This window comes from Antedon mediterranea, chromosome 1, assembly GCF_964355755.1.
Source record: "Antedon mediterranea chromosome 1, ecAntMedi1.1, whole genome shotgun sequence".
Classification (NCBI taxonomy): Eukaryota; Metazoa; Echinodermata; class Crinoidea; order Comatulida; family Antedonidae; genus Antedon; species Antedon mediterranea.
In genome coordinates, this window is record NC_092670.1 from 13,114,148 (window position 1) to 13,141,413 (window position 27,266).

At 32.0% G+C, this 27,266-nt stretch overlaps 2 protein-coding genes and 1 non-coding gene across 12 annotated transcripts; 1 reads left to right on the forward strand and 2 right to left on the reverse strand.

Moving 5' to 3' along the window:
• Nucleotides 1-493: 493 nt before the first annotated feature.
• Nucleotides 494-26,753, reverse strand: LOC140057255 (uncharacterized). 8 transcript variants are annotated; one of them, XM_072102887.1, is made up of 6 exons: nt 26,734-26,753; nt 8,591-8,745; nt 8,344-8,492; nt 6,522-6,581; nt 3,165-3,327; nt 494-2,602 (listed from the first exon to the last, which is right to left on the reverse strand). In XM_072102887.1, the coding sequence occupies exons 2-6, from the start codon at nt 8,732-8,734 to the stop codon at nt 2,453-2,455; spliced, it is 666 nt and encodes a 221-aa protein (XP_071958988.1). In that variant the 5' UTR covers nt 8,735-8,745; nt 26,734-26,753; the 3' UTR covers nt 494-2,452. The 8 variants fall into 8 exon arrangements, with proteins under 8 accessions (XP_071958988.1, XP_071958963.1, XP_071958970.1 ...); XM_072102862.1 differs by lacking the exon at nt 26,734-26,753 and adding an exon at nt 16,474-16,746; XM_072102869.1 differs by lacking the exon at nt 26,734-26,753 and adding an exon at nt 14,905-15,000.
• Nucleotides 16,624-26,234, forward strand: LOC140057299 (splicing factor 3B subunit 6-like). Of its 3 annotated transcripts, XM_072102906.1 has the most exons (8): nt 16,624-16,641; nt 16,947-17,041; nt 19,737-19,855; nt 20,822-20,960; nt 21,404-22,499; nt 22,868-23,104; nt 23,510-23,695; nt 24,603-25,515. In XM_072102906.1, the coding sequence occupies exons 2-5, from the start codon at nt 17,012-17,014 to the stop codon at nt 21,494-21,496; spliced, it is 381 nt and encodes a 126-aa protein (XP_071959007.1). In that variant the 5' UTR covers nt 16,624-16,641; nt 16,947-17,011; the 3' UTR covers nt 21,497-22,499; nt 22,868-23,104; nt 23,510-23,695; nt 24,603-25,515. The 3 variants fall into 3 exon arrangements, with proteins under 3 accessions (XP_071959007.1, XP_071959017.1, XP_071958998.1); XM_072102916.1 differs by lacking the exon at nt 24,603-25,515 and having other exon boundaries at nt 23,510-23,699; XM_072102897.1 differs by lacking the exons at nt 16,624-16,641; nt 16,947-17,041; nt 19,737-19,855; nt 20,822-20,960 and having other exon boundaries at nt 21,494-22,499; nt 24,603-26,234.
• Nucleotides 20,166-20,290, reverse strand: LOC140063710 (U6atac minor spliceosomal RNA). Its single transcript, XR_011847660.1, has one exon. It is a non-coding gene; the product is annotated as a U6atac minor spliceosomal RNA (small nuclear RNA).
• Nucleotides 26,754-27,266: the final 513 nt, after the last annotated feature.

Here is a 27,266-nt window from a genome sequence, read left to right on the forward strand (position 1 = left end):
GGAATGGTTTTGTCAAAATACGTCAAGCAGGCACCCGTATGCTAATAATATTCCAATACAATGCTAGACGCGCATTCTGTGAGAACAAACTCTGTTGTATTCCTAATCTGGCATCTTATGCAGTCAAGTATATCCCAAATTTTCTCACACTATACAATACAATGAAAAAAAACTTTATTTGATTGCTGATACTGTATAATGTATTACGTAGACAATAAACAGACTAAAAGTTTAGAATTTAATTCACAATCATTTCCACAGAAAAAATACAAAATAAAACACCATTTTGTCAGACACTATTGCACAGATATGCCTTGACTGTTTCTCACTGATCGTCTGGTTATATTTATTTGTAAATTACGCACAGTACTAGTTATATGCTGGTAACCATGCGCTGCTACTAACGATGCCGGCAACTATACCAGCATTTTGGCGGCATAACTGTGAAAAACATGTTCGCTATGGTTAAACTGAAAGAATACACAAAACGCCATTTCTTTGGTCTATGTTTATTTAGAAATTTCCAATCTTTTACAGAACTGATTGAACATAATGTCCGTCATTCCATGGCTTAAACGGTCTAAACTGAAAAGAATGGAACAAAATCTTAATAAACACAAATATATATAATATATAGTAATATAATAACACCGTAAAAAACAAAAAGTGCATAAAACATGTTAATAAATTATTTTCCCTATTTCTGGAAGTATTATACATAAAAATCTATAGTATACTGAACAGTGTATATAATTTGTATTGAGTATCATGATGAAATGTCACATTTGACAACTGTATCATAGCAAAAATCACATGTGACACTGCATTTATAACATGTGATGCTGTATTGCTTAATTTGTTTGATACTTCACAAATATTATAGATACTGTATAATAAATTTGTAGGTAAGTACTGAAATCCTACTGAAGGGATGAATTTAAGTTCACCCAGGTTTTGGAAGAGAATTCTAAGTGATTCTGAAAACAGAGAAGAACGTAAGAATGCAATAATAATAACAATAATAGAAAAAACTATTCATAAATCATTTTATAGCGTTTATCAAGATTAAAATTGTATTATTTTACTGTATTTAAAAACCGTTTATAGATTTTTAAATTGAAAACCAGGCAAAAGAAAGTACAGAATGTATTAAACCAATATTATACACAACAGTAACAGACAATAACTTGTATGTATATTTCAACAACATAGAGGTCCCAATTTGGAAAAATAAAATATCAGAGGACTTATAATAAAGCATGGATTTTCTCGCGTAGAAATGTACGTACTGTTATGATTGTGAATTGAACAAGCGTGACGAACATTACCTTATTTGGTATTCTACGCGCAAAGTACGCCCTCAATTTGTTACTTTACGCGGTCTTATCTAAGACTGGTTTATAGCAATGGTCTATCAGGAGTGGCTTTGATAAGACCGTCTATCTGATAAAGCCGGCTTTAATCGGGGAGTTAAGACCATCAGTTAAGACTGTTTTATAGCAATCCACCCCTGGAGTCCCTCGGTTTACCCAGTAAGTATTCATAGCTGTTGCGAAACTGCATCAATAGTAAACAGGCGTAGTGTCAGGCACTTTGCCAAAAAGAAGAAATTACCACCTCTAGTGACTGGAGATCAATCAATATTGGGAAACTCCCACAATACATATTTGGATGCATTCTAATCCAACGGCATAATGAATACAATTTATAATTTCATATACAATATTATAATAATTGAAAATATTAAAATGATATAAATTTGTAATTATCTGCTTACATAAAACCATACTAAATTATAGTTATCAATTATTAAATTGATTAAACATAAAAAAAATTATTAATATGCAATCATAATGTAAATTGAAAAAAAAAACCTCAACCAAACATTTTAAATCATATTTCGAATAAAGGTGTACTACTGTGTATTTATCTTTAATATAAATTTGTATAATAAAACAAGTATAAATATTTAAAGTACAGTCTTTGTATTACACATTAACACAATAATCCGCGTATATAAAGTTTCTTCTACTGATTAGTGTCAATTAATATTTGAGTTGAATTAATATGACAAAATTACAATCTATAATAATTTCATAAACAAATATTTATGTTTGTTGAAATTTAAATAACGCGTATTTGAGTATATAATCGTAACCAAATAGAACTCTGCCTGTGATGTATTGGGATTTCTTTGGTAGATTGTTTAATATTGAATTCCAATGGCGGTCTGAACTGCACTGCTGTAATCTTATATAGATGCTTTTCTGATAAAAAGACGATTTTTAAATTTTATTTCCTCTGTATATTTGCTGAAAATTCAATTTATTTCTATATCTGGATGATTTTTCAAAGAAAGTTTTAAATATCATGGCTACGTTGATAAACTGAATCCAGTACTGAACTTTGAGATCTTTTTACAATTTGGTACGTTCCATTTGACCTTTGAACTTTACAGAGGAACCTTTTCTTCCGGCAGCTGAGATGGTTCATCTTTATTTGTTGTAGGTGTGTCTGAATTCACTTGCTCTTCCTTTACTGTTGTATTCAGCGTTTCCTCAAACGTTGAAAGATCTTCTGATTTAGAACCAGATATTTTATTCTGAAACAATAATTGTTTAATACTAGGTGATTAGTTTAGTCTTTTAGGTTTTCCACTGGTACAAAATCAATGGCGCTATGCATGTTAGTGGTCGAAAAAAATAAGTTTTGAGCAATTTTTTAAATAAGGCAACAGAAGAGCTCAAATCTAACCCCTAGCCATCAGCACAAGCTCGGTGGTCTAGAGGTATGAACACCAGCAAGTCCCACCTGAGAATTACTTCTGAATTTTGTTAGTATTCTCAATGTATTGGTATTACAGTAAGTACAAATCATCTTACCAATTTCTTTTAAGTTAGTTAAGACATTAGTTCAGAAGTGGATAGACCTGGCTTGAAGGGAGAAGGTATATTGGACAGAATTGTTTGTGTTTTATTATGGCTTGATTACTGTTATTACTAGGTTTCAACTATTGCAGATCACACATTTTTATTGAGATTTCCCAACAAGAATGCTAGGCCCACCCAACTAAATCCCACACCCGGATGAGTTGGTTGTTTCCCACTCGCAAATATACCACTTTAAGTTACATGACTGTTGGCCCTGATTATTATAATACCAACCTTAATGCTTCCTGAAGCTGATGACACTTTACTTTCAAATGATTTAAATGTTGTTGATTCTTTCATTTCTCCCAGTTTGCGTGAGATGGATGAACCCAATGTGGAGAAAGCAGCACCAGTCTTCTGACCAGCAGTTGAAAGACCGCTTTTTGTCTTATTGTATCTAAAACGGGAAATAATGATGTTTCACAGGTAGTGGCTTAACCCGTTTAACCTGGTTTAGGGACCAATGCTTGAGGCCTCTGGTGTTTTTAGCCTTGGGGGTCACGGGCACCTATGCCATAGGGCCTCTGAGTTTAGCCAGTGAGCGATGATAGCCATTATGCTAGGCTGTTGTCCCTATGATTTCCCTCAGGTTTACAAGTCTTCTACAGATATTAACAGGAAACCATAAAGTTGTTTAATATAAACTTGCCATTTATGATAAACCTGTTCAAGAATTGTTATTGAAACAGCTTGTTTCCCTTTATGTTTTCCTAGCATAGGGAAACTTCCCAGTTATACTGAAAATGGATCAAACTACAGTAAGAATCTTCTGCTTGATATCAAATACTAAATATATTATAATATGAAATTTATAAAATATTATAAAGTTGGCCCTCGCCCAAACCTTGATAACCAAAAACATTTGTTTTTGTTTTATGCAGTAATTAGGTTGTTTTATGCAGTAATTACGTTGTTTTATACAGTAATAGTTTTTATGCAGCAATACTTTACCCTTCACCAAATCAAATAAACATTTTCCATCATTCTGTTTATATTAAATACAAATTTATTAAAATATTCCAACATTTCCAGGTCTAAACAGCCTAAATGGAAATGTGAATATTGTAGATTAATACAAATATTCAACAAAAATTTATTAATTTATTTATAAGTGAAATTGTGCTATAAAAAGAAAAATGAAAGAAGTGTGCTTTAAAAAAAAAAGAATGAAGAAAATTGAAAAAGAAAAAGTACCAAAACCGAGAAAATTAAAAATGACCCACAACCAAATGTGTGAGAGTTAGAGTGAACAATTGAAATAATAAAAGTGAAAAAAAAAAACAGAGATGAGATAAAACTCACGCCTTGGACTCCTTTACACTACTGTTCCATTTTTTAATGCGAAAACTACTCCTTTGATAACTGTAATTTTAGACATGAGGAACGTTTTAATTCATTGTTTATTTATGTCAATAGATAATGTATGTAATGCTTTATAGCACAGTATAACAGAGCACTTTTCAAGTACATTACAAATTGTTTACAGAGTCATTGTGTTTAATAGTTTATTTTTCACTAACAATAACATTATACAGGGGCTTTAAAAAAACAACTATCGATGATAAAATTATTATGATTTCAGATCTAGAATGGTGTAAACACTATTTCCAAAGAAAAAACGACTAGATATTTTTATAACTTTGTGTTATAGATTTCTGCTATAATGAATGCACGATAGTAAACTAAGAAATCAATATCTTTCTTATTTCATGTAATTGATTTAAATATTGATGGGTAGTCTTCCCTAGTCAATTATATATGTGGTATTAACATCTTAAATTCAATAAGGATCAATGTATCTAGGTATATAGAATATCAGTATACAGTACTGTTCTGACAAGTACAAAAACTACTTTTGGGAGTCAACACAACGAAGGGTAGCCAATAGTTCAATCATACTACAGAAAGTCTGTAAATTCTACCTAAATTCGGCCCAATTATGAACTTTTGGAAATAAATACTAGGGAAATACATTTATACAATTAAGATTTGGCCTAAAATTTAATGGGAAATCCCTGGCAAAAACCCAATAATTATTGACAAATCAACTACCCACAATATAAAAAGCTCTGCTTCCAGGTTTTCCATGACTGTACAAACTACAAGTGTCAACTGAACATGGGGTGGTGACCTTTCGTTTTTATGACCCAAATATACATATTTGTAAAGTTTGAAAATTCTTCTGCTCATGCTCAGAAACATGTGTACATGCACAGAATGACCGAAGCGACGTGTACACAAATACTGAAATATTTTATTTCACTATCGAAATTTTGCATCAAGATTACTAAAATTAATTCTTCATGCTTAGGTAAGAAATAGGAAGCCACTCTAACTCTGTTTTCAAAGGGTAATATTCCTGAAGCGTGCATGCATTTAAATATTTATGCAAAACATTTCAATGACATATTTAGCATGGATTAGTAGAATCAAGATGCATTGATTTTTTTAAATAAATCATTTTGTGACTTTTTGTCATTTTTAGCTCTCAAAAATCTAACATAGAATCAAGCTTGACGTCTCACTGTTCTCTCTTTTATCTCAATATTAACTGTAGTTTTCTAGATATAAAATTGCAGAATTACATAATCATACTTTTTAGGGATTAGGTTATAATTATATAACAGATTCATTCAATAGGTTTGGAAATCTAGGAAGAAGTACAGTACAGTATTAACTATTACATAGAATAAAGATACAAATTTAAATAACTGTTAATGTTATTTCCAAATTTTAACTCAAATGTTAGTACTATTGCTATTAATTGTGAATGTTCTTATAAATTTTTCAAAGTCAATGATAAATAAAATAAAAGTAAAACAAAGCAGTTTAATGTTAAAAGTTAGTGAGTTTTCTCGTCATGCATGTGACAACAGGCAAATATTCCATTCTGATGAAGATGCAATGTTATGAGATGAGTAAAATGCAAGATACATGTACGTGGCAATAGTTTTATTACAGTATGGATGACTGCTCCATCGTCAGTAGTAATATTACAATATCTTGGAAATGTCTTGAGCATGTACTGTATGGACATTTATTAAAAACAAACTAGGCTTATAACTCTGTTAAGGAGACACCATAGCATGAAACATAACAGCTGGTGGCCCAAAGGAGATTACACAACAGTCGGTAGTGTATGAGTGCTGCTTCCTTGGATAAACCGAACCCTATCTCTCTTAGAGTGGATACAACACAAAAAAAAAAAAATTCCGTTGAGCGCCACTATCGAATATTGGTGACGTCTGCGAACTGCGCCCTCAAGAGGGAGCCATTAAATCTAATAAAGTTGTTCGTATTTGTATTCTCTTTGGAAAGAGAGAGGGCCATTGTCGGTTTATCCAGGTAAGCTAGTCAAGAAGTCAATAAGATACCTATTTACGAAATAAATAAGTGTTTGAGTACCCCCTTATCCTACACTGATGACCACATGACCTGATTGAAAAGGACAAAAAAAACTATTGCCACGATCATCAGTAAACTAAAAACTATATGATGTGTGAACTGTGAGGCTTGTACAGCTTTAGTGAGATGAGTGGTTAATGCTGCAACTAACTCCACAGCAATGCGGACAAAGAGGAAACCACTTACGCTGAAGATGTTACAATTCTTTCATTTATTTCATGTAATTTATTTGATGTATTTACATATCTGTGAAAAAATAGTACAAATTCTAAAATAAAATCAATACATGCCACAGAGCCATCTTCTAAAGTATTTCCTCCTGCTTCAACTTAGTATTGTTTTGATCAAAAAACTGCAGCTATGATTTGTCTCCAAACTACACAGAAAGTAATTTACTTTAATAGTAGAGTTCAGGCTAGAAAATTGTGTATTGTAGCCTATTCTAGCAATACATTACATGCGGCTGCAGTTATAGCAAGCCCCATGTAGAACCAATGCAAGCCCAGATCTTGTTTATAGTTGACCTTAAAGCATTATGTAGAGACTGTTTTTGCTCTATGGTGTAGGACACATGTAATGCATGTTTTGAGAATTTTAGTTCTGCAATAACTATTTTAGTTGTGATGCATACTGTACACTTTCAATACATTTATTTTGGCAAAGGGTTGGGGAGTGGCTGAGTGAGAAATGCATCTAAACTTACTACAGTAATACTTGTTGGCACATTTCATACATTCTTGATCAATTTATAATATGTTAAAATTTAATTTAAAACAAAATTTAATTAGTTTAATACACTAAACCCAAAATGTCTGGCTTTGGCATTTCCATATCTCTCGAATATTTTATATTGTAATGTTATAAATAATACCACAATTGTAAAATATAACTTATTCTGCTATTAGTCAATAACTTATGTATGCACAATTAGACTCAGATATGATTGCAGTAGAATGGCCATTGATGGAGTATTACCACAGTTAATTACACCCACGAGACACAGTTCATAACGCTAATGTGTCGTAGACATTTGGTACTCAATTATTAAGCTTCGAAATTAAATGTACCGTTACCGATGGGATTCAGAATAGTAGTAGTATCCCTGTCAAAAGCTGAAGTATTTATATGAATATGATATTGTGTTATAGTAATTTTGTTGGTATTTTATTAATTTGACAAAAAAATTTTATGAAGTAATGATATTTATAGAGCCTTTTCCAGCTACAATATGACAGTATTTTTACTTAGTGTTGCCGAGTATTATTCAATAATAATTCTTAAACATTTAATCCATCCCATTTTAGCGTAAAAAAAAGTTTATAGTTTTTCTTTAAAATATTATTTTATTCATATACCGACTGCCATAAGTTTTGTTTTTCATTAAGCACAGGATCGGTCCCTACCTTCACTATATAAAAGAATGTTTTATTATTTAAAACACTGATCTGGAACCATGCATATGATAAGATAAGCTTCAGAAAATTTCTATTTTGCTGTTTTATTTCTTTTGTGTTCGCTATTATTAAATACAATGTATTCTTTTTCAGGATTATGTCTAAATTATTCCACTGCAGTATTACAATGATGTTTGGTTTAAGTCTGCTTCGTTGTATACTGTAGTTTATGAGGCAGTCACTACAATAAGCTAACAGTGTGTGTGTAAAAAAAGCAATAATTGCATACAGACTAAAGGTAAAATGGTATTTAAAATGAAGTTATAGTTAGTTAAAACATTTTGAAATGATTCTAATATATTTACACATTCATTTTTATTATTCATCTTTTTTTTTCATATAACACCCCTGCTTGTCAGACTCATAGATTTGCCTAGTCACATTGCCTGCTTCACTTATTTGTGCGGTTTTCGCAAGTAAAGGGAACCATCTCTGTTCAAGCCACTGGGTCATGTTGAAACTTTACCAACCAGACTGGTGGCTACGCCCCTGTGTATTCTTTTCAGGACATAGTAATGTTAAGATGTTCATTTTCAGCAAAGTTTTATACTTACGCATTGGACTGTTGAAGATTCTTCCATCCCTGTGCCACATCTTTCTTGACCTCTGACATTGGCGTGATTCCTAACTTTCTTTTGAGTTCCTTAGCTGCTGCTTCTTTGCTGCGGAGTGTTGATTTCATAGCTGCTATGTCTTCCTCTGTCTGTACAAATGTATAGATATAACAATGATTTCAAGTTTTCACCTCAAAAGATATTCAAAATCATTATAAAAATACTTTATTACTCAATTAGTGTTTACCTGTATTAGCTCCAGTCTAATTTTTTCCCGTTCCTCTTCATCTTGGACTACATATGGATCTTCAATGTTTACTTCTTGGTTAACGCTATTTGTAGTTTCTGTTGGAGTATTTCCATAAACTGGAGTGGATTCCTGGGATGACATGGTGGGTTCATCTACAAAAAACAACCATTAATTTACGTTGTATTATCTTTTATAATTATTAAGATAAACAGGCATAAGATAATTTAATTATCCATTTGTCCTAGAAACTGAGGAAATTGGGTTAGGACCTTCACAGACCCACGTAAGCCAGCAGTGCAGCCTACCAGCTCAGCACTCCAGGAGACAATCCCCTTCAAAGTAACTATAATCCGCATAAATAACCCTTCCACTTTATTGACCCCTGACTGATAATCATAATCTCGTAGAAGCACTGGGACAGACCATTTACACCAACCGATATTAAAAATATGGCTTCATGAATCTTTTGATGGTTGGTTTAATATATTTCACATCCCACAGCGAGTATAATGACAAATTAAGCATGAAATTGTTGTGCAATTTTCCTCTTTACATAATGCCGCAATTATTGGAAGGATGTTTGTACAGTATGTACAAGTACATTTTTTGTGAACATGAATAAATTCAGAGATGGTCTTGCCTCAACGCATAAGATTCCATGTGTCTGTTCTGGTCTATCCATAGCCTAGCAAGGATTTTTACTGTTTGTTTGTCCACCAAGTTGTCATAAGTTGTTAAAAAGGACGTTTTAGGGGTTCGCTCTCTTTGCTTCTCCTTTTTAAACTTCATTTAAAACATACATTTTTGTTTTCCTGTTCTATATTTCATATTAATTATTTTACACATTTTTACAATGTTCATTTCTTTTCTTTCTTACTTACATGTAATACCTTGTACCAGCTTAAATAAAATACAAGTATGCAAACATTTTAAAGTTCTGCCATGTGGAAACATTGGCATGCAAATTGCATATAAATTTTGTCTAAATGCAATATGTATGTTGATAAATGTAAAGCTGTATAAAGCATGACAATTACCGTAGCATTTTAACAGATGTTTATGATGTGTATGTCACATCTGGGTTTGTGTATTAACAACTATCAACTGGTAAGCATTATTAGTAAACTGTATTGCATTTGAATACATCAACTGTTACAGAATGTACTGATCAGTGTCATGTACAAATAAGTCCATAATTTTTAAGGAGCGTTTGAGCGATCATGCTCTTGTGCGATTGCGCTCCTACTGTATGCGCTCTTCAACATGCTTCCAGAAGAGCAATTTATCACGCTTTTTAATTTCAATAATAGAGCCTACTGTAGTTTTTTACTGTGGGGAGGGGAGAGTGAGTTGATGGCAACATTGATCAAAATCAAATCGCTTCCCCGGTTCAGTTGGATAAAATATTTGAGGCTGTGCTCACTATATAACCTGTTACAGATGGTATTGTAGTTCAAACAACTTCCTTATACTAGTTAGTATTTGAATTCTATTTTTAGTTTTAGGCATTATTAAACCTAGTAGAAAGTAGACTTGATTAATACTGTAACACAGTGAACCACTATCCAGACACGATTACATAAGGATTCTATTTTAAGATCAAGATTACTCAATTTAATATAAAACTTAAGTGTGTTAATTGGCAAATCCTTTACTAAATTGTATTCATCAATTCTTTAAAGTTCATATTCTCTAATCCTGGTAAATTAGTTCTCTCTGAATTATTTTGCGTTATCAATGAACGCTTTACATAAATCAATAAGTATGTAATGTAATATTGAAATAATTGAATTAGTACTGAATTGTCCTAAAGAAATTGTATAGAATCTGGGGAAAAGGGGTTTTGTTTTCACAATGTTCGAAATTGCTAATAATACAGTTATGTGCCAATCAAGTAAAAAGATCATTACTACACAACAGAATATGTGTTTCTGAGCGTGTGCAGAATGTTTTTACTCGATAGGCACGTATCTCGACTTATCTCAAGTACTGTGTAGTTTATTATAAATTTAACTGAGCTCAGGTAATTTTTTAAATACTGTTATACTAATAGTTAAAGCTTGTACGTAAAAAAAATAATTACGCACTCTCACATGAATGTTATACAGTAGTATACTAACCAATACAATAATGTCCTTTTTTTAGGTAAGACTACAGTAGCTTTGAAAACCATTTAGCACACACAATCCTGGTGAAACTATTGGCCTTATAGAAACCACAAAAGGTTGGCATGTATTCAACCTTTATTATTAACATTTTCAATTCCATTTTCGGCAGAGGGGATGTTTCATTATCGCTATTTTTAACTCTCTAGGCTAGTATAGTAAAAAAAAACCTTAACCAATTTTCTAGTAAATAAATTATTATACCATCCATGGCTTATGTCCTAATTTCAGTACTGTATGCTTTCAATTTTCATTTTGATTCTAAATATTTATGAACACCATAATGTTTTTTGTCATAGCCTAAAGTATCCTTACAACACCTATCATGTGACTACAATACAACTGTAAAGCTCTGTCTACACTACAGTATCAACATTTATGTGACAAAAAAATGTCACGTGCCCATATGGACATGATGATGTCATATTAATACCATATTTGGGCACATTACACTATTTTAATACTGTAAGTGTAGACAGAGCTTCATGAATATTATACTGTATTGAACGTACTGTTTTTCTCACCCCAGTAAAATATATTCTCATCCTCGTCGTCATCGACATCGGTGGGTACAATTTGAAGGTATGTTTGATAGTTAATTGCAGATGCTGTGCGCATTCTCTCGTCTGTGGGTATATCGGTCCCATTCTCCTTAGGAGCAGATTCCAAGTGTCCATTCATTGTTAATCGTTTTAATTAATAAATATTTAATAAATTTCATATAAAAATAGTAACTCTATTTAATAAATTATGATTCATTTCAGAATTTCTCAACTAGCTTGTCATTTTAGGACTGTTCAGTAGCAAGAAGTGGGCCTATTGGCCTCTACTAACTTTTTCAAGAATAGCAATTTGTATTGCAAAACGGTCAGCTCTTAGATTCCTCAAAGTCATACAAATAATCTGTTGACTTTCCAAAATGACTAAGTACCGTAAAGTGTTTTAAGAATGACGTGCTGAAGTTACTGATAAAAGTAAGGGTAGCCTAGTAGTATAGTAAACAAGGCCATACGCTGTGTAGCTGAGAAATAATGATGTTCTTGTAGCTAATATACTGGTATAATCATTTTCAATAGGCCTTCCAACAACTTGAAGAAAACAGCATACTATTCCACTGTGATTTCAATATTTACAACAACTACCTGTAAATTAGTAACCAACCAGGTGTCAGCAAGCTGTCAATATTAACACTTTAAAATATCTGAATCCAAAATACATTTTTAAACAGAATACATGATTTTTCTTCCTCTAATAATCATATAATGATGACAACATCACAGAGCAGAAATTGAGTACAATAAATAAGCACTATTATGTTAAAACAAAATAATTTCTTCAGCAGTGTTTGACGATAATCTAACAAGTTGGCACGCCACGTCTATACTGATTTTGTAAACAGGAGTGTAGACGGCCTATTGTTTCGCTTATCCAACCATGAAATCAAACAGTGGTTTTGTAAATACTAGCAAATAGACAAATGAATGAGATAGCTCCTATTGGTTCAAGGTCTAGTCCTATTATGTCACATGCCAATGTGCGAATTGGTGTTCTTTAAAAACGAAAGTAGGTTTAGCTTCTTCTATTGTCTTGCCTTTATTGTTCTGAACTCGTTGATGTGTCATGCCCTATTGTTAAGATCTTTTCTGGTTTCATTCAGTTCAGAAAAGCTGTAAAGTTTTATGATTAAAGAGTTTTTCATAACTCCACAATGCTGCCACCAATAATAGGTGGTTCTTTCACTGTACTTTTGATTAAAAAAGTTCTTGTTTTCACTCCCAAAGGTTTTGCAAGCAAAATCTTAGATCTTAATGTATAGTGCAGTATGACTATGGACCTCTAATATAGGTCCATGGTATGACCATAAAGGTATTTGTACCTGCATGGTATGACCATACACCAGACCCTCTTTTCCAATGAGCATATTAAAGGAATCTGGCTGTCATTGTCTATGTCTTTTAAGCAGTGTGCTGTCTCATTCCTCCATCCTTCAGGGTAGATGTCAGATCTTGCAGCAAAAAAACGTAGAATGTCCCTATTCAAAATGAGCAATGGATGCCGCCATGATCCCAGAAAAGGGCAAGACAAATTTTCTTAATTTCATGAATTAAAATGACATAATTTATACTACTGTACTGTACACCATTTCCAAGAATATACCAATATTTGTAATTAAAATAAAATTTTACCTTGTTTTTAAAAATAATTTCATGTATTAACAATTTATTATTTTCGTTTTGTATTAAATGAGTACACATGGGTCATCCCTGTATTCAGTACTTTTAATCTGATTAATTACTGGCCCCAATTCAATTTGCCTGGCCCGTAAAAATTTTTTTATTTAAAAACAATCCTCCTCCAGCTTTTCATACTTTGACTATATTCTTAATAATATTAATTAGTTCAGTGGATAGACACTGTGCAATTGTTATGAATTTTTAAATAACAGTTGGATTGACCACTCACCTAGTTGTCGTAATATAAATTAAAACGTTAATAAAATTTGTCCACAGGCAAGCAAGTAAATTTCAAACAATTTATTTTATTAATTAGCTTAGATTAATCTCAATTCAAATTTAGCTTTTAATAAAGTCAGTTCACAAAAATATTGATTTCTCAAACACATTGAGAGATATCGCTGATCGGTCAAGCATACCATACGCTGTCCTCTATTACCGGTCTACACCTCTTAAGCGAGGTGTGCTTTAGGAGCTATAGAGTGCCAGTGAAGCATGTTAAAAACCATTGATTATGCTAAAATGTAAGGCAAGTTTACTGTAGGAAGCATATTTCTGTTGACAACACATTAACCTTGTGTTAGAAACACTGTACCTTCACTTTACAGGTATTTTTTAGACATGCAGAAAAGTTTTAAATATTTTTTTTTCTCATAATATAAGAAATTATAAAAAATGTACCATAAATATTTAATGTAATGTAAGAATAACTTATAATAGATACAATAGACAACCAACTTTACAAATAATTAAGGAAAAATAATTGGAAAAATCTGTTCTGATTTGTTGGAATTTATGATTTACATCAAATTTTATTTAAAGCTCAGGTACAGGCATGAATTTTAAATATAATATTTGGTTAATTGTACATAAATCAAATATTTGTAATAGAAATCAAGACGAAAAAAAATGAATTTCCCTTAATATGGTCAAATACAAAATTTTGCAAAATTCTTCCATAAAAACCAGGAAGACTTTTTTTCAGTAGTTAGGTAGTTAACCTAATGTAATAACATGTCTGGTGACTCCCTAGACGGTGAAAAAAGATGGTGGATATACGGTGGATAATTTTTGCTATAGCATGAAAATAAAAATCTGAAGTTGAATAAAAATATCAGAAATGTAATATTCAAGTTATATTACCTATATTTAGTCATCTGATAACATTTTTTACCACACCGTTTATTTTTCATAGCTTTTTAAAATGCCTCTCTATTTACAAAATTTGTGTACAAAAGAATAGAGATTTTACTGTGTAATTTGAACTATCCCGCTGATAAGAAAGTGCTTATTTTCAACAAGCTCGTGTAACACAAATAAAATCTTAAAAATTATGAAACATAGGGGAAACTATAGATCGATATTTATTGGAATGTATGATCAATAGAAATTTTTTGCCCGCACCTGGCCTTTAAAGTCAACAGAATGGCATCTTAGTTTTATTCTGTTTGAATTGTTTCAGTTACCTTCCAGTGCGAATAATCATACATTAAATACTCTTTTAAAATAATTATTTCATGGCCACTGTTTTTAGTCATTGTCTCTTTGCTCTTATTTACTGTCTGTTTCAATTACATGCAGTACTACTGTATTCTGTTCCATTGTTCAAATATTTCCTATTGTGTCTAAAAGGATTATCAAACCTAGCAAGTGAAATTGTTTATTTTTGTCTTATTTACTAAATAAAAGGAAATTGACAGTTATTGTAAATTGTAAAAATTAACTAATGATTATAAACAATTGCAATTGAACAATAATAAAATCAGTATAACATATTTTTAACTTTCAAAAACTGAAACACATGGTATGTTTATTTTATACACTTAACTGTTTTACACAAACCAAACAAAACTCCAGGCACATCACAAACGGTAATAAAAACAAAAAGAAACAATAAAAATGTAATACAAACTTTTAAAATTAAAGAAATCCATCATCGTGATGAGTGGACGGTTTGGCCTATCCTCTTTTCAAATCGGAGTAATCAAGGATAAACTTGTCATCAACAAGCTGTCCAGAAATGAATGGTTTGTGTTGATGATACCGCGCAACTAAACTGTAATTCGTATCCCAAATGTCACGGTTTGTGCATTAAAAACTACTTTACTATACAGAACAAATTAGTTGACAGCGTTTGATGACAACATCGTTAATCCAAAACCAAACTGACCTATTTAATACTATTTCACTTTTTTAAATCATACTTCTTATGGATGTTAAATGCATTGTCTTCAATGACAACAAAAACTTTTTTGTCATTTTATTTTATAATACTACATTATTTATCCACTTTTTACCAAAATTGGATAAATAAAATGTATTTTACATTAAAAACTGTCAAATTGTCTGTCAGGCAGGTTTTGGCTAAATTAAACAGTTTATTGTCTGTCAGTGTCAGGCAATCAGGTTTTGGCTAAATTAAACAGTTTATTGTCTGTCAGGAAATCAGGGTTTGGCTAAATTAAACAGTTTATTGTCCATGTCTGTGAGGCATTCAGGTTTTGGCTAAATTAAACAGTTTATTTAAATTAAAACAGTTAACAGTTTCTTCTTGTCATTTTATTAACAGAAATCATTTTTTTTTAAACCATTGTTAATATTAAAATAACTGGCCTATTCAAAGCTTGATTGTATTCATCAGGGGGACAGTACATCTCTAACAATAGGTAATATTTATTGTTTTGGGTACATCAACAATAGGGAATCTCATATCGCACATTTATAAAAATTTTTAGGAAGCTTTTTTGTTTTTTTAAAGAAAGTAACCGGTTCTGGATATATACTGTAGAGGAAATTGATAGACTGCTGGATCACTGTAATCTCCCCAACATTATTCCTCAATACGCATTTTGTAATCACTATTCTACAGTACAGTAGGTTAAGCAATCACTAATTAATGCAAAATCTACCACCAGTAACTCTACAGAATTTGTTTGCTGTTCTATGAAATCATATTATTGTACCTACAGTACAGTATGAGTAAAACAAATAATTCAGGAAATAATTTTACAACAAATTTGATGTTAGAAATGTTTTATTTGTTAAAACAGGGTCACTCTGATAGTTGACCGACAAACAAAACAATAATTAACACCAACTTTGATTAAGTTCTGAAAATGTAATAATACCTTAAATATATTATACAAACTACTGTAGGCTACAGAGATTTGACTGAGAAACAAAATACTATTGTTCGTAGCTTATCCATCCTTTTTTATGTGGATGTCGTTGTATGTAGGGAAAAATATTAGTTTTTTCTGGAAATCAAGGTTTTGTTACCCAAGACGTAAATTAATTTGATTTTAACAAATTAATTGAGGTATGTTGTGTACACTCTTCTCCGAATATTGCTGCATAAATGAAATCAACAATGTGATTGATTTATAATTAGAAAATAGTAATTAATATTCTTTCAGAGGTTTTTTTATTTAATTGTTGACTTTATTTTTGGGGAGAGAGAGGAGGAGAGAAATGTTCTTACCTCCAGCAGAAATATCCTCATACAAATCATCTGGAGGCGTTTTCATACCGTTCGTTGCCATTTCGATAACTAGACTTCTTCTTTCCTAGGCCTAACAAGCAAAAGTTATCGTACTTTCTCTCGAATGTAGACTACTACAGAGGTCTAGTGTACTACTAAATACAGAAGGTAAACAGCTTGCCGAATTCTCACTAGCTAGGCTACTCTGTTCCCCGTGACGTTGACCTACCTTGTTGGTTGCACACCGTCTCTGATGATGTGTTTTGTCGATCTTTTTCGTTTTGTCAACAAAAAACCACGTATTTACCTAACCTTTCATTGACCTTAAATATTAATAATTACAATTGAGAAAATAATATAGGTTTTATTTTTTAAAGAAATAATCTTTTTTTTAAATATTTAATCTTCTATAAGATATATTTTTTGTTTCAAAAAATATTTTGAATTATTATAATAATAACATTTAATCTTAGTGTGTACAAGAAGTGTTTGTAGAGGGTACTTGCCATGACGTAACTTTTGTACAAAATTCGTCAAGATGGCGATGCAGGCGGGTCGTCGACAAAATGTGAGTTCTTTTATTTGTATTTTTAACTATGTTTCAGTTATAATTTAAATAGATAATGCTATTTAATTAACTATAAATTGAATTAAGATGCAAAATAGTGTTATTTATTAATAGGGTTTCGTGTAGATTTCATAGTAAATTGATTGAAAACGTAAGCCGACCTCGCGCTCGTCATGTTGTCGGCGTGCATATATGCTCCACAACGTACAGGGCCTATTTGCGATTATCGGCCATGGACGCTTTGTGTTATGTAGGTGGCCTCCGACATGATTTTCCGGCGCTTCTGCAGTTTCGCACCCATCTTTTATTTCGATATCAAATTCTAACTTTGTCATGGATATCACACATTAGGATTTTTTGATCCAAAAAATGTGTATATGTATGCTGTGTGTGTAGTTAATAATAATATTGATAATATTTTAATAAAAAATAAGGCTAGGCCTAACCTTTATCGCAAATATACTTTATTTCTTGAGGAAAGTCAATGCACATTGGGAAGTGTTTGGGAGTATACGTACAAACAATAAATCACGTACATACGCGTCGTGACGTTTGCTCCCAAATCCTTCCCTGGGAAGAAAGTTCCCACCATGCTTCTCGCATGCTATTCAAAAAACCGGGTATTGCTAAACACCGCAAACCTCCAAAAAAACATAGCAAACCCCACCGAACCAACATAAAAGTGATTGAATCATGTAGTGTACAACCCACTGTGTATATTAATGTAAAAAAAAATTAAATTTCTACTGTTAACAACTTATTTTTGGGGTAAAACATAATTTTTTTGGTCAAAAATGATTGCTAAACCCCGCAAACCTCCAAAAAACTATAGCAAACCCCACCGAACCAACATAAAAGTGATTAAATAATGTAGTGTACGACCCACTGGGTATATAAATTATTAAATTTCTACTGTTAACTACTTTTTGGGGGATAAAACATCATTTTTTGGTTAAAAATTAGCAATCATTTTTGACCAAAAAATAATGTTTTACCCCAAAAATAACTAGTTAACAGTAGAAATTGAATATTTTTTTTACGTGGATATACCCAGTGAGTTGTACACTACATGATTCAATCACTTTTATGTTTTTTTTTTTTTTTTTCATTTTTTTTTATTCATTTCAAAAAATACAACCATAACACAAATCACTTAAATATAAAGTAATAGGTATCAAAAAGATATGAACGTTTAAATAAAGTAAGTAAGGGAAAACATTTCAAAAACAAAGATTTACCTTGATAAAACCTCCATATTATTTGGTTACAATACAGAAAATCCTGATATGTTATTAAATCTATGTATTTTGTTGATTAAGAAAATTATATTTAGTTACAAATTAACTCACAAAAAGCCAGTCTTCCAGGTTTTCTTTAATCGGTTAAAATTTAATTATAACGTAGAGAAAAACATTGCTTCTAAAAGAAGTACATTGTATAATTTCAGACAAAAGTGGAGATTAATAGAAGATTATATTTGATAACTTAACGATACTGTTTCTCGAGGAAATGACTTACTTTTGTGTATTATTATTATTATTACGCTTGCTCTTTATTATTGTATTAAATTAAAATGTAAACCAGAAATTATTATTTGCACTTGTTAGATATATTTAAGTATTTATTATAGGCATACTATTAGTTCCTTGGTTACAATACAGATAATTAAAAATATGTATTTTATTAATATATATGTATTATTTTAAAGAAACAAAAATGGTTATGTTGTTAAATGTATGTATCTGATTTTAATTAACACAATTATATTATAGTTCCTTGGTAATAGTACAGATTAAGATATATTTGTGTGTATGTATGTGTATGTATAAATATGAGTATTATTTATTATTGCTATGTAAAGACAAAAAAAAAATTAATATGTTAGTAAATGTATATCTCTGGCTAATTTGATTAATACAATTATATTTAGTTAGATTAGTTACATAATTGTGGAAAACACAGCATTTACCAAATTAATTAATTATTTACTTTAAAAAAAAAATGGAATTAATAATTTATAGTTTTTAATATTGTTTGATCACTTTTATGTTGGTTCAGTGGGGTTTGCTATATTTTTTTGGAGGTTTGCAGGGTTTAACAATCATTTTTGACCAAAAAAATGATGTTTCACCCCAAAAATAATTAGTTAACAGTAAAAATGTAATATTTTTTTTTACATGGATATACCCAGTGGGTTGTACACTACATGATTCAATCACTTTTATGTTGGTTTGATGGGGTTTGCTATGTTTTTTTAGAGGTTTGCGGGGTTTAGCAATACCCATAAAACCTTATGTTCTGGCTGCCTAAATCCAAGTACTAGTGACTTGCATATATTTTTCAATTTATCATTCAGTATTTTAATCTGAACTGAAAGGGTAAATAATATAGGCCCTAATCTTAACAATTTAAAAATTGTTTAAATCAATAAAAATGATCAAAGTATTTCAAAATGAAATAAGGTGTAAATAATTTGACACCTGGATTTACAATATAATTTAGAGAAGACAGGTCACATGTGGGCAATTGGATTTCAGGATTATAATCAGAATTTTCAGAAGAAGATCGTACAGTCTTTTGTTTTATTTTGAACCACCAATCATATGTCGAAAATTCCTGTACAAGTTGACTTCTTTTACACAGTTTTCTTCAAGCCCAACAAAAGAATAAACATACAATTGTCGTTATTCTGCAGGTTCGTCTACCACCAGAAGTAAACAGAATTTTATATGTGAGAAACTTGCCTTACAAGATTACAGCAGAAGAAATGTACGATATCTTTGGAAAATATGGTGCAATAAGGCAGATCAGAGTGTAAGCAAAATGAGCTACTTTTTAAAATGTTTGAAATTAATTTAAACTTAAAAATTAATACTGGTACATACTTGTTTTGCCCAAAATCGTCATAACCATAATGAATGAAAAAATTATTTTGTATGAACTTGAACATTTTTTCAATTAAGTTTAGCCCATAAAATGATTATTGTATGGCACAAACAACATGTTTCTTTAGGCTTCATAAAATTCTAAATTTACCTTTAATTAATCTCTAGTTATATTTAACAAATTTTAGGTCAAAAGGAGCAACAATATTATCCTGTATTTCTTGTGCTTTTTGGAATAAAAAAAAACGTGGTTAGATGCCGCAAAGTAGGCGGCAATGCCTTAACCATTTATGTGTTGAACACCCTAGGGTGTCTTCCGTCCTTGTCAAGGGGAGTGCTAACCTGCTCTCCTTTCTTACAACACAAGAAAATTGGAGTTTCCAAATTCTATATATACTGGCTGTATCCATAATTGACACAGAACAAGTGTTGAAAATATTTGTCAGTACAAAATTCCTTAATTTATCTTTTTTCCTAATTGTTGGTTAATATCTACCTAACTAAATTACATATTTATACCAATTTTATTGAAAAATACATACTATACACTAAATATATTGAAATAAAAATTGAATTTTGTCCTATTTTGTACATATTGAATATTCATTAGTTAGTCTACATGCTCCAGTCGTTTTGTGGTGTTTATATACAATGAAATTGTAAACGTTTTATATTGGGTAGTCATTTTCTAATAATAGAAAGACAAAAGGTACAGTAACAGATAAAACATGTATTGTACTTATGATGTTAGCATTTAATGTTTCAACATTTATTATGTCATCAGGAATTAATTAATTAAATTTATTTATAATGATAAAATGTTGGTATCCCATTTATTCTTGTTTTGTTTTATAGACAAATGTATATAAGTTAATTAACAATTTTATCTTACCAGTGGTAATCAGGCTGACACCAGAGGAACTGCTTATGTTGTCTATGAAGATATCTTTGATGCTAAGAACGCATGCGATCACTTATCAGGGTTCAACGTCTGCGGACGATACTTGATTGTATTGTACTATCAAGCCACCAGGGTAAGGACAGCCATCTTTCTCGTTTCCAAGTTTGTTTAAAGTTTGAGGACCACACCATTTCCTTTGATAAGACTTAATACAAATATTTATGTTGCTCAATCTATGGTCGCTTTAAAACAATTTCATGCATGAGTGAATTTTCTATAGCGCCCTCTATTTTTTATTTTAGATTTTGACCAAGTACATTAGTGGAGTTTCTATATTTTGTAATTTATAACATAAAATTTGCCAAATAATAGCCTACCTGTTTTTCAATTGATGATGTGCTTATGTAACAATTTGTTTAGGCCTAGTGGTTATGTTCTCCAAATATCTTTACGTTATGTTTTTATCATTCGTATTTTGTTTTAATATACTGGATGTTGGAGTTGGACGGTTCCTACTAAATATATGCATTTCAAATGAATCTTGTTTTCATTATATATTTTATTTCCTCTTCACAGGCTTTCAAGAAAATTGACCAAGCAAAGAAACAAGTTGAACTTGATCAAATGAAAGCGAAATATGGCCTTAGCACACCAGATATTAATAAATGAACATTCCTGGATAATATGGACAATGTTTAGGTTTTTCACCTTGGAAAAATAAACGGAAACATGTCTGGCGTATCATGGGCATTGTCCGGGAAATTTAGAATTGATATGAATTATTAGTTCATGTCATTTTATATGGAATTTGGATGCTTTGAGATTTCATTAATTGTGTTTTTTAAGAACACAAATAAAAAGGTTGTCTGTGTACATAATCCAATGGTAAACAACAATAAACAAAACATGAATATTCAGTTCAGATTAATTAGCATAAACTGGTCCGAACTGGAATTGTAAGCTTGATCCATCTGAAAGGAAAAGTTTGATGAGAATATTATCTAACATCAAATCAATTAATGATTAAATGTATTGAAGTCCAGGCCCTACTGAAAGAAACCGTTTTTAATATATTGTATAAAAGGTTACTGTAATGAAGTAAAGCATATTGTCAACTCTTTGTTTATTAGTTATTTCGAACCTCTGACAAAGATAGTAACATCTGTAACTAGGCCGAATACCAATAATAATGGTACTGTACATACATGTGTACCGTTTTCGTAGCATAATTAAACCTTCAAAATCACATTGACCATAGTGTGGTCGATGTAAAAAGTATTTTGTATTACAGTATTTCAAAACGAGTAAAAAAATCAGTTTTTAAACGTTTGATATTCCATGATTTTGATTTTACCAGTAAAAAATAAATTAGTCTAAAATTTTCGACGGCTGGACTGTAGAGGCTGATGTGTTTAATCGGAAATAGAGGGCGAACTTCTTATTTATTTTTTGTTCTGGCGGTGATAAAAAGTGACCAAAAAACTAGATTTTCACTAACACAAAATCTGAATTATTGTCCAATATTAGTGTAATTGTGTTATTTAAGACTGGTAGTGCAAGTATTTATAAAAATAATGTAAAATAAATTAATTTAAAGTATATTTCGAAGGTCATGTTCCAAACTGTCGGGGATGGAAGGAGTGAAATTGGGGTTAGCAAGCAAATATGATTGGTAGGTTGTGGGCCTAGGGCTAGGCCTAGAAACGGAAACTCTTATAGGTCTAATCCAGCCGTCATAATCCGGCTTTGTTATGAAAGTACCAAACAAATGTTAATGTTGTAATAATAAATAGTAATGTAATATTGTCAATGTTTAATTTAATCTAACTAATTTTAAATTACATAGGAGGGACTAGCTAGGTAGGCCTATCCAGTATCCTATACTAGAGTAGTAGATAGGCCTAGTCTAGTTATGCCTAGCCCCTCCTAGGCTAGTAAGCCTAAATTATATAATATTGTACGCTAGCCTATGTGTAATAATAGTGTATTTAATTACCTACTGGCTACCCTATATTGTGTATAATTTTGTATTTCTTTCAGGATGTTTGTTGTAACAAAACCTGAGTTAGTTAGTGCTTCAAAACACTAATAAGCTGAGATGGAAATTGTTGCACTACCGGATGAGACAATAACAGAAACGCTAGCAGCAGAAGATGTAGCCGGTCTGGTAGTTGTGGAAACCACAGATCGTACAGACAGCAAATTTGATGATCAGTTGGTGAATTTGCCATGCTTTGATGATGATCACCAGATATATATTATACAAGGAAGTGAAAGGTACAGTATCTCAATTGATTACATTAAAGATACATTGTCCCCCTGAAAATTAATTTTTTGTTTACATTTTTTTTAATATGCCATTTTAATGTCACACATCAGTTTAATATCCACTAAAAATCGAATCGAAATGTTTATGCAAAAAATTGTCTGCCAGTTAATGGGTTTTTAGTTGAATTTAACTGTTTATTTTGTGGTGTATTATTTTTCAAAGGGGTAAACGAATCGTCAATATATAATATTTTTTTCATTTTATTACTATTTTGACTAGGCTTATACATATTAGCAATTTACTTATTGGACACAATTATTTCACTTTAATGTGACATTTTAACCCTGTAGCTTTACAGTAATGTAACATACATATTATTGTCCTGTAACATATCCTACAAATTTATTTTGTAGGATTGTAGAACAAGCTGATATTCCAGTTGGAACTCCCTCCGGTAACCTTCCTTACATCCCACAAGACTATCTGCCCTCCTTAAGACATCCCACAGATCACATCACCAGACCTACAATGCAAGTCCAAAAGAAAAGACATCGAGATAGACTACGCAAGAGAGAACTAAGACTGAACGATGACTACAAGTAATTGTCTCGAGTAACCCCCTATAATAATACTCAAACCATTGTGATCTTTACTGTATATGGTATTCAAGGAAAAACATACTTTTTGTTATTTATAATCAGTTTTTGTGTCATTTTCTTCCATTGCACGACAAGCCTTCATTGTAATGTAAGGGGTGCAGGATATTATTGTTAATGCTTCACTGCTTTTTGAACTGAAAAAATCAGTAGATTGAAAAGATTTTATTGAACTGTAAAGGCACTATAGAAGAATGGACTGCTTATGTTATGGCACATAGGTAATCTTGTTCTATCTGTACTGTGCAAAGTATCAATCTACTCCTCCACTGTTTTAGTTTATAGCATACTTTCTTACATTATCAATGTACTTATGTATCAGTATGGCAATACCACATTGTAAAATGTCCACCGGTTCTCGTCAGATCTCCAAAGTTAACCGTTGAATCTAGTAAAACTTCAATGAGAGACTATCTGGGAGTATCGAGTGCTGTACACCTTTCGGAAGTGATATGGTGGAAAAGAAATTGATCCTTTACTGTGATGTAAAGCCGTTCGTTGTCTGCACATTAATTTTATTTATTTTATTTTATTTCACATTTACATCCTACAGCCAAGGCCAATAACAGTCTAAAAGACACAATATAAATACCGTATATATTTTTAAAAACACAGAAACATCAAAAACAAGACGAAAACAACAGGCAGAAAGGCAAAGGTTACGAATAAAAATGGTTAAGATTTTACAAATTAAAGAACTTGGTACACTATTTGAAATGAATACAGGATCATCTCTCTGTGCTGATCTGTGTACAGTAGCGCTTCAATGCTGTGTTTCCGTAGTTAGTTCCTAATAAAATTTAAGGCATGATTATAATTACATTTACATTGAATACATGTTTTATTGCAGGAAAAAAGATAGAGCTAGCGCCAGACAAAGAATGAAGAAACGAAGGAAAGATCCGTTGTACCGTTCCATTGAACGAGAGAAAGATAGGATGCGACGTCAGGAAGCACGTCGTCTTCTTAAATTAGAAGAATCCAAAAATAATGAATATGCGGTAAATGAAGACACAAAAGTTTCTGATGGTTTAAATGAGAACACATGATTAGCCAAACTGACCTTATATTTATACTACATGGCTACAGTGGGTCTATTGTATTTGGACTTTGTCTGACCCATTGCAGAAGGGGCCATTTTGTTGCCTCCCATTGAAGGAGGAGGACCCATTTTGTTGCCTCCCATTGAAGGAGGACCCATTTTGTTGCCTCCCATTGAAGGAAGTTCCAATTGTGTTTCCTCCCATTGAAGGAGGGCCCATTGTGTTTCCTCCCATTGAAAGAGGGCCCATTGTGTTGCCTCCCATTGAAAGAGGGCCCATTGTGTTGCCTCCCATTGAAGGAGGGCCCATTGTGTTTCCTCCCATTGAAGGAGGGCCCATTGTGTTTCCTCCCATTGAAGGAGGGCCCATTGTGTTACCTCCCATTGAAAGAGGTCCGATTTTGAAGAAGGGACCACTGTGTTGCCTCCTATTGAAAGAGGGACCACTGTGTTGTCGCCCATCGAAGGAGGTGCCATTGTTGTGGAAATTACTATGTATATATTTATTTTATTGTACAGACATTGTAGAGAATAGATATAAAACAGAGAATGAAATCATGTATATACAAGAAAACATTGTTTTATACTGTAAATGATAAATTAAGAGAGGTAAAATTAAATTATGCTATATTAATATACTGTATTTGATATTTTAAAGATCACACATTTATTAAAACAATTTGAAAATAATAAAAAAAAAAGTAAACAATAAGTAAACAAGCTCTACTCAGCATACTGATCGTAATATTATTGTATGTTTACTAAGAATAAGATTAAGAATGCCAAAAATGTATCTTTATCATTTTAATAGCGCCCTCTATAGTTTAGACATGCGTGATTTTTTTGTTTTCCATACCCATTATAAAATGGACGATTCAATGGTCAACATAAGATTCGTTGGTTCTAGGACACCTACCCCCTAGACAGTTACCCCCCCCCCCCCGGATGTTTACCACACCCCGGACACCCTTAGGACATCTACCCCCGGACAACTACCCCGATCCCGGACGCGATTTTTTTTTTCGTACATAAGTTGGGGACCCCCTCATGAAACGTCACAAAATAAACATGAATAATTCATCAGTTAAATTTTCTTGCTCCGTGTGCACCCAAGCGTAGCAACAAGAACAACTGCGATACGATTCTAGGCCTAGGCGATTCTCCACTGTGTTTTTGCGGCGTGCGATTTCATAAAAGAATAGCGACGTTTTGTGTGGATTGCCGAAATAATCTGTCTTTAGTTTTTGGGGTTTTTTTTAATAGAATTTATTACTAAAGAATTACGTGTTAAAATTATAGTTTCTATTAATACTATTAGGCCTAATTATTAGTCTCTAAAGCTCGTGTCTATTCTAGTAGTCTGTGTGGGTGTGTGTTAGGTACTCCGAGTAATAAGTCAGCAAAATTAAACAATTACATTACACAAAATTTATTCTCGTGTTCATCCTTTGAGTACATGCATATTGTTTGATAATAAAATAACAGAATTAAAACATTACAGTACACAAAATTATACACATTCTTTATTCTCGTGTGTCTAAACTTTCTTTGGGCTATGACCAATACTACTTAGTTGAATGTGTCTTGCCTAGCTGTCGATTAGTTTCGACACATTTTGCATAGTGGTAGTGTGTGTGTGAAGAGTGCGCCAAGGCAATCACGTGAATGCTAGGAGGCCTAGGAAGAATCGTATCGCAGTTGTATTCACGTGTTGCTATACGCTTGGGTGCACACGGAACAACAAATTTAACTGATGAATTATTCATGTTTATTTTGTGACGTTTCATGAGGGGTCCCCAACATATGTACGAAAAAAAAAATCGCATCCCGGACAACTCCCCCTTACTTAGGACAACAACCCCCTTAAGGATAACAACCCCCCCGGACAACCACCCCCTTAGGACAACTTTGGGGAATAAGTAATTCGGTCTTTACTTACCCTATTTAGAATACGGTAATGGAGTATTGTAGCAGTCAAGATGTCCAAAGCTGGAAGTATCCTAGGCTCGAAGTAAATAAACTACGGAGTGTAGAAACCACAATATCCACACGAAGCGCGTAGTAGGCCTACGTGCGTAGTGTAAGGTTAATAAGGCTAGGCTAGTTCAGGACAATAATATATACAACGGTACAATAATTGAAAGACGATAACATACAGTAACACGTAGTAAAATATGTAAGGTTAAAACGCTAAATATCAAAATGTAATAGTGCTAATAATTAGGACAACTAATTATTATCGTAAAACTTGTACTAAAACTCGCAATGGTTTGCTCATAAAAATTGAAAATTAAACGAGACTTACCTGTAAGTTGAAGTTTAATTGTAATTCTATGAGTCATCAGCCGGGAGTGGAGGAGTTGTACGAGAGAGAGTACCGCGCATGCGTATGCCAGTCTTTAGAGCAGAATACAGGCTCAGTGAGGAGAGTGGAGGAGTCTGGGTCAGGGCCAAACCTACGTAAGGGAGGGC

What these genes read in the sequence shown, in the direction of transcription:
- LOC140057299 (XM_072102897.1), top strand. Translation starts at nt 22,926, where the DNA reads ATGGAAATTGTTGCACTACCGGATGAGACAATAACAGAAACGCTAGCA. An exon ending in ATTATACAAGGAAGTGAAAG is followed by an intron (nt 23,105 to 23,509) that starts GTACAGTATCTC and finishes TTTATTTTGTAG; the next exon opens with GATTGTAGAACAAGCTGATA. An exon ending in AGACTGAACGATGACTACAA is followed by an intron (nt 23,696 to 24,602) that starts GTAATTGTCTCG and finishes GTTTTATTGCAG; the next exon opens with GAAAAAAGATAGAGCTAGCG.
- LOC140057255 (XM_072102843.1), bottom strand. Translation starts at nt 11,439, where the DNA reads ATGAATGGACACTTGGAATCTGCTCCTAAGGAGAATGGGACCGATATA. An exon ending in TTACTGGGGTGAGAAAAACA is followed by an intron (nt 8,746 to 11,270) that starts GTACGTTCAATA and finishes TGTTTTTTGTAG; the next exon opens with ATGAACCCACCATGTCATCC. An exon ending in CAGCTTCAGGAAGCATTAAG is followed by an intron (nt 2,603 to 3,164) that starts GTTGGTATTATA and finishes TTATTGTTTCAG; the next exon opens with AATAAAATATCTGGTTCTAA.